The sequence below is a fragment of the Nipponia nippon genome, unplaced genomic scaffold, assembly GCF_047370975.1.
Source record: "Nipponia nippon isolate SJK-2023a ecotype South Korea unplaced genomic scaffold, ASM4737097v1 scaffold_3, whole genome shotgun sequence".
In the NCBI taxonomy this organism is placed as follows: domain Eukaryota; kingdom Metazoa; phylum Chordata; class Aves; order Pelecaniformes; family Threskiornithidae; genus Nipponia; species Nipponia nippon.
Genome location: NW_028262347.1, coordinates 75,181,942 through 75,188,498, shown reverse-complemented (window position 1 = coordinate 75,188,498; position 6,557 = coordinate 75,181,942). Strand labels below are relative to the sequence as shown.

At 39.1% G+C, this 6,557-nt stretch overlaps 1 protein-coding gene across 1 annotated transcript; it reads left to right on the top strand.

Moving 5' to 3' along the window:
• Nucleotides 1-227: 227 nt before the first annotated feature.
• On the top strand, nt 228-6,013 carry SPX (spexin hormone). Its single transcript, XM_087766018.1, has 6 exons — nt 228-233; nt 1,165-1,245; nt 1,375-1,432; nt 2,857-2,919; nt 3,571-3,657; nt 5,955-6,013. The coding sequence occupies exons 1-6, from the start codon at nt 228-230 to the stop codon at nt 6,011-6,013; spliced, it is 354 nt and encodes a 117-aa protein (XP_087622144.1).
• The last annotated feature ends 544 nt before the right edge of the window (nt 6,014-6,557 follow it).

Here is a 6,557-nt window from a genome sequence, read left to right as displayed (position 1 = left end):
TTTCCCTGACTTCCTGCAAGACTACAGGTTTCCCTCAGGAGTCATCAGACCTTCTACTTCTCCATCTACAGGGCTGACAAGAGATCCCTTTAGACTCCTCCGCCCTGCCACAGAAGGGGAGGGTACCTTCACTCCGAAGATTTAAAAAAGGACCCCCAAACCTGTAGGAGATCTTGTAACACATTATCCCAAGAAAAGAAGACTGAAGATTTGCCACTGAACTAAGTATGAAGGTGAGTGAGACTATTCTGGTGTGTGGGAAACATTTAGTTTGCAATTTATGCTTTTTCATGTGAGTATAATATTTAGGAACTGAAGGGGGCTTAATAATTTTAACTTAAAAATAACCTGAGACGAATATATACATAGTTATATTCAGTGTGCTTGAAACAACTGCATTAAAAACACATTAATAGCACAATGTGCTCTCAAAACCAGAATGAAATAAACCACTGTGAATCATAATGTTAGATGCTCTCTGTTGCCCATCACTGTTATCAATGCATGAATAACAACATGGTCTGTGCAAACAAGCAGAGATGAAACTTGTTCGCAGAGGATTCATGCTCAATGCTTTCATTTGCATGTGTTGCATCAGGGAACAAACTCCAAGAATCAAAAAAGCCTCTCTCGTGACATGTGTGTAATCATGGTTGATGCAAATAGGTTGCTAAGTTTAAAAACTTTTTTTTTTCCTGAGGAAGTAGTGATCTGCTCTCCTGGTTGGTTGGTTGGTTGGTTTGGAATGGCAAGTCCTCTACATCTACTTGTTGTCTAAACTCTACAATTCAAGGTTTGATAAAATCAAGATATACTTTATATCATCTTTCCTCCTTAGTTTGTACATTATTCTCATTTCTGGAGGATCTAATGACCTTGTAAATAGGAGCACAAAAGATGCTTGCCTCGATGGCAGTTCTCACTGGGATGGAACCTTTATAATGAATAGGAGTAAAGAGAATAAAGTATGTTTGATTTAATATTCATCCTCCCATCAGATCACTGTGTATTGAAGCTGAAATAGCCACTGAGCAAGAGGAGGTTTGGCAGCAAGACAGGGAGAAAGGAGCTACTGGAAATACTCTCACATTTAGATTTGAAGTTGAGAGGATCTACAGATCTGAAAGGCTTTTCCTGTACCTTGTGGTTCTTTGTTGTGCACAGGGACTGCGTAAACTGACAGCATCTGCAATGGCACTGTTCCTGGCAGCATCCTTCATATCTTTCTCCTGGAGTGCACCTCAGGTAAACAGCTTGCTCAGGCTGAATATGCATTGTCCATGAATCTCACAGGTTGGTGCCGTTTAAGTATTTGTACTAGTTAGTAATAGCATGCAACGCTGACATGTCTCTTTTCTCTTTTTTGGCATGAAGGCTCATTTCCAAAGGAGAAACTGGACTCCTCAGGCTATGCTCTATTTGAAGGGTGCACGTAAGTCCCAAGCTCTTTTCGTTTCAAGGAGACAGATAACTTCCTCTACCACTGGATTCTTCCTCATCTGCTTGGCTCCACACAAGCAGTAAATCCCTGGAGGCAGAAGTTCTGAGGCCTGCAGGGATGTGCTAATTGTTATTTCTTCTTGTCTCTGAAACAGTGGCATTGCCAGTATCATTATTATTTTTCAAAGAAATCAAATTAAAGAAAACAAGTGTTGGAAGAAGAAAAGCAAAACGAAGTACTGAAAATGTAGAGAGTTTGAAGCTTGATTGTAAAACCTATTGGAAAAACAGTTTCTTTACATGAAATAATCTTAAAAGGGGTTTAAGACACACTGGATATAGTTATTATCCTTATTCTCACTCAGGCTTTATTAAAACATCTTCTCAAGCAATAGGAGAACACACATTCCTATTACAAGAATCTTGCATTAGACTTGGTATTAAGACCACAAGCAACCTCTTCTGAGGAGGACTTGGATGTCAGTGTTATCAATATTGTGGTGTTAAGGTTGTGCAGATGACCTTTTGAGTTTCTATTGTTAGTCCAGAGTTAAAGAAGCATTAAAGATAAAATCTAGATCCAAAGAGAGATTTTTGTCCTTTGATGCAAACCCATGAAATTTAAAAGAAATACTTATATCTTAAAAAATTCTATTCTGAATTGTTGTTTCAAAATTAAAAGCTATCAGGTAGGATAGGTATTAAGAGAGCAAGAAAAATAGCTTCCCTGAAATTAAAAAAAATATTGAAGCTTACAATCCTGAGAGAAATGCAAAAGGGAGACAATACAAATAATAACAACACAAAATAAATGTAGGCTCTAAACAACTGTATGTGCAACTAAAAGAAGTTCTCGTGACATTAATAAAATTGTTTCTATTAATAAAAGCAAATAATTTGGCCCTTTTTTGTTTTGTTTAGTTCTTCTAACTGAATAATGCACTGTGTTACTGCTATACTGACCTGTGTATCATTCTTATTGATGCATAGGAAGTTAACGTGATTTTATTTTTTAGGTTTTTTTTTCATTTTTTGAACAGAAATATCCCTTTAAAAGGCAATACTTTATAGTCCAGCAAAGAGATTGAAGGCTCTTGACCACACAGCAGTCAAGGAAAGAGGGAGGAAAAGACAGTAAATTCCTCCCTACATACAGTTCCTACAGCAGGTTAATACAAGAATGAAAAGTGCTGAAACACCAGTTCTATGGAATAAAGTGTGGCTTGAGTGTTCCAGCATAGGATGGGATATTGGCTGATCTGGAAAGGCTCCAGGATGGATTTATGCCTCCCATTTTATGTTTGTAGAAGTATTGCCGTAATTTTGTATTTTGAAAAGACTACTTTAGGGATTGTAAAGTAGGAATTACAACAGATTTGGGAGGTTGTTTTCACCCTTTTCCCACTGCTTTTGTAGAGGGACGTCGATTCATCTCAGATGAGAGCCAGCGAAAGGATCTGTATGACAGAATGCAGCTTGGTAAGTACATGTGCACAGGTGTATGTAACAAGTCAGTCTTTCCTCAGATTATGGGAGAAATCTGTGGAAACTGGAGGGGATTTGTTTTCCTGGAATTATATTCAAGGAAGCAATTAAACTCCCTTTTGTTAGTTCCTTCATTCCAAAAAGCATATGATAAAGACTGTCTGACTTTCCTCTCTTGTGTATCTGTGTGACTTCATTTACATAAGTGATGTTCCAGACCGACCTGGCTGTTAAGTGGGATTATCATCAGTACCTTTGACTTTCTTTTTCCACTGGAAAAAATCAACTCAAGTTATTGATTGTGCTGAACTGACAAACGACAAAAGTAGACAACATTAATCCATGCTAGACAATGTTGTTGGAGGAAACAGAATATTGTAGCAAAGTAAGGAACATATGAAAAAAGAAAATGTTCTTTTTACCTTCTAAGGGACTTTAAAACAGCCTCCTTTTTAGAAAGATTGCTAGTCTCTTCTGTGTTAGATATTTATCAGGCTGGTTTTGAGCAGAGAATGTTATAGAGCAAAGGAGACAGCATTTTTTTCTTTTTGGGTCTCTAGTTATAGAGATAAAAAGGCAAAGAACAATATAAATAAATGCCAGTAAACACTAACAAACCATGCATCTCTGATTTTATAATTCTAGAAACACGCAGCCGAAACACAAATCCTTTATCTCTTTCTGAAGCTGCAGCACTGTTTCTTAGTTCCTTACGGAAAGCACAAGAAGAAGGTAAATGCACGTTTTGTCTTACTCTGACTTTTTTAGAAGGGGTTTATCAGTATTTCATTTACTAAGTCTAGTAAATTGATCTAAAAGGCCTGGTTTGAAATGAGATATTGTTCCACAGAGTGCATTGTATTACAGTGTACATTTACACAGAGTGTATTTTATTAGGGTGTACATTTACAAAGATTAGAACATGAATCAGATAAATGATAGTAGGTAAACTTTTGTTATGTTCCGCTTTTAATTTGTTTTTCAGATATTTATTGGTTTAGATTTAAGGGAATGGCTATTTTGAATTGAATATTCCAGCATAAAACTCTACTGGGGCTCCTTTTTCTGCAGAATATTGTTTGCTTGTGAAATTTTCATTCCTCCATTGGCTCTTATGTCCTGGTGGAAAGGCTTAAAAGAATCCTAAAAAGCCGCAGCAGAGCAGCTGTGGGATTCACATCTGGCTCCTGAGAGCTCTGTCGCTGGCACGGCTGACAAGGGGTCCCAATGATATTTAGAGGCAGAACCCTGAAATAGCCTGAAAAATCCCGTAATTCATTTGTGCGTTCCCAGCCTCACAGAGATATTGTCTAACCCTCCCATCTCTCTCTCCTCACCACCTGCTTCCTCACCCCCTGCTACGTGCTTCCACTTGTCACTTCAGAACCTCAGAACCCATGTCTCCCTTCCGCAACACCCCCCAGCAAAACCCAGCTACTGAGTCAGGCTTAAATAACTTGTGTATCCTCATCTCCTTCACACATATTGCACCCCCTTCAGTGAGGACCTGTATCCTATGTGCCCCAGCTCCTTCACCATGCTATAGTTCGCCTTTCCTTCCTAGACCGGTTCTCCTGCAAAGCCATTATCCTGAACCCCTCATCGTCTGATGCATACATACAGTTCACCAGGGTGAGACCCTAAATCTGTGCTGTCCTTCTACCTTTCATCTCTTCAGGTACATAGACTATTTTTTTGAAATGAAGCTGGGGACAGGGAGGCTGTAAGAGGAGGATACACTCTATAGTGCTGTGGAGAGACTGTACTGTGCTCTGATCCCTGGGTACTGGGGAGGCTGTTGTAGCACATACAAGCCCAGAAGTTTGTCTAAGTTACGCTCTTCCCCTCTTTGGTTCAGGACAGGGAGGAACAGAAGGTGGCTACAAGCTACTTTTGTTTCTTATTGTCCTGGTTGTAAGTTCCTTATTCAGGCTCTTAATTTCTATCACGACAGGAAGAAAAAGTGCTTTACTTGAACTGGGAAATGTGAAGTAAAACACTGGTAAAATATGAGGTAGTTTTGTACCTTTCACACAGATGAGTGGTAAGACAGGCCTGTAACTGCCTAGTCACCTTTGACATCATCAACAGTGTGTAATAAATAACTGTATTGCCATCACCACAGTATCACCTTTCCTTAGTTATCTAAAGTAAGCAGCTTTCCTGAAATGAAAAGAGGCCATGAGAAACACCTGACAGAATTTACCTGGTGTCTGTGTAGATATGCTGGAATCACTCCTGTCTTCTCCGCTTCCTAAAATCTCCCACTGTACGCCACGTAGTGCTGGGGCTCTGTGCTCAGGTCTCTCTTCCCTGCCCTGGAGGAACTCTGCTAACCAAAAATATTCAGTGGCATTTTGACTGAGAGAGAAAGGCAGAATTAATAATGAGCATAGTGCTTTGGACAAAGTACATGAGAAGTTCTGAAGATAAATCAGTGAAAGTGTAATTTGTGTGCTAACAAACCGAGAAAATCCTCTGAAGTTCACGATTTTAGCGGTATTTTCCTGCCTGCTGTTGCTATGCCAGAGGAGACTGTGGACAGCAACAGCCCCCTAAGAAAAAAGGTGACATGTCTGAGAAAGCTAAGGAGAACTGGCAGCTTGTTTGAAAAATACTATGTGGAATAACATTGCCATCATTGTAGCAGGGAATAACACCACAGTCAGACCTGGGTAAGCCCTGCATTTTCAGAAGATCACTTTCAGGTGATTTTAGAATCCTCTTGGCTGAGAGAAACGTGCAAATAAAGAACAAATAGATTATTTACTTCTGCATGAAAAAATTGTGCTTTGTACTAAGATATCCCTCTGGACATGGTTTGTATCTTTGCTCTTCGGCAAACAGAAAAGTTCCTACATTTAAAATGAGAGAAGATATGATTATTTCTACAGATGCCCGCATCTCTTAGCTAAGCAGTCACATTACACTACGCCTGTGCCTGAGGTACATCTATCTCGTGAAAACTTTGGCTGACTGAACTTTCCTTTATCGACAGCTTGTTTTCCCCATTGTGTCTTGTCTTACAGTTGAAGAAGGAAAGAGCGATCACCGTGGCTACTTGACAGATAGTCTATCAAACTGGTGAAATATTTCAAATTTCTTTAACATTTGTATTGCACATACCCTGAAATCATGATTTGTGTAAACAGAGTATTTCATCCATCCTCACCTAAGTTCCCAAAGGGTTACGCATATACTCATTGCAACATTTTGAATGCAAACTGATTAAAAGTTACTAGTTCAGATAAGGAAATTACTTGTAAAGCTCCTGCCTTGTTTAGACCATTTTATATGTCCCACCCAAAATCTAAAATACACTGTACCACCTTACTTGAAAAGGTGATTAAAACTGTCTTTTTGGACAGCTACTTCATTAAAAACAATTTTTCAACAGTCTTTGGGAAACCTTTTACCACCTTCCACCCAGCTGTATACTGAAGCGTTATTATTTCTGACAAAGGCAGATTCCATCACCACTTCACTGCTGGCCCTGTAAGTTGCTGATGGTCAATAAAGTCAGTGAGATATTAAAACAATCCAGCTATCTTTGACTGCAAAGCAGGTGATTTTTTTTTTTGCAGATATCTGTCACCACAGAGAACAGGTAACAGCACTTACTTAGACCTCAG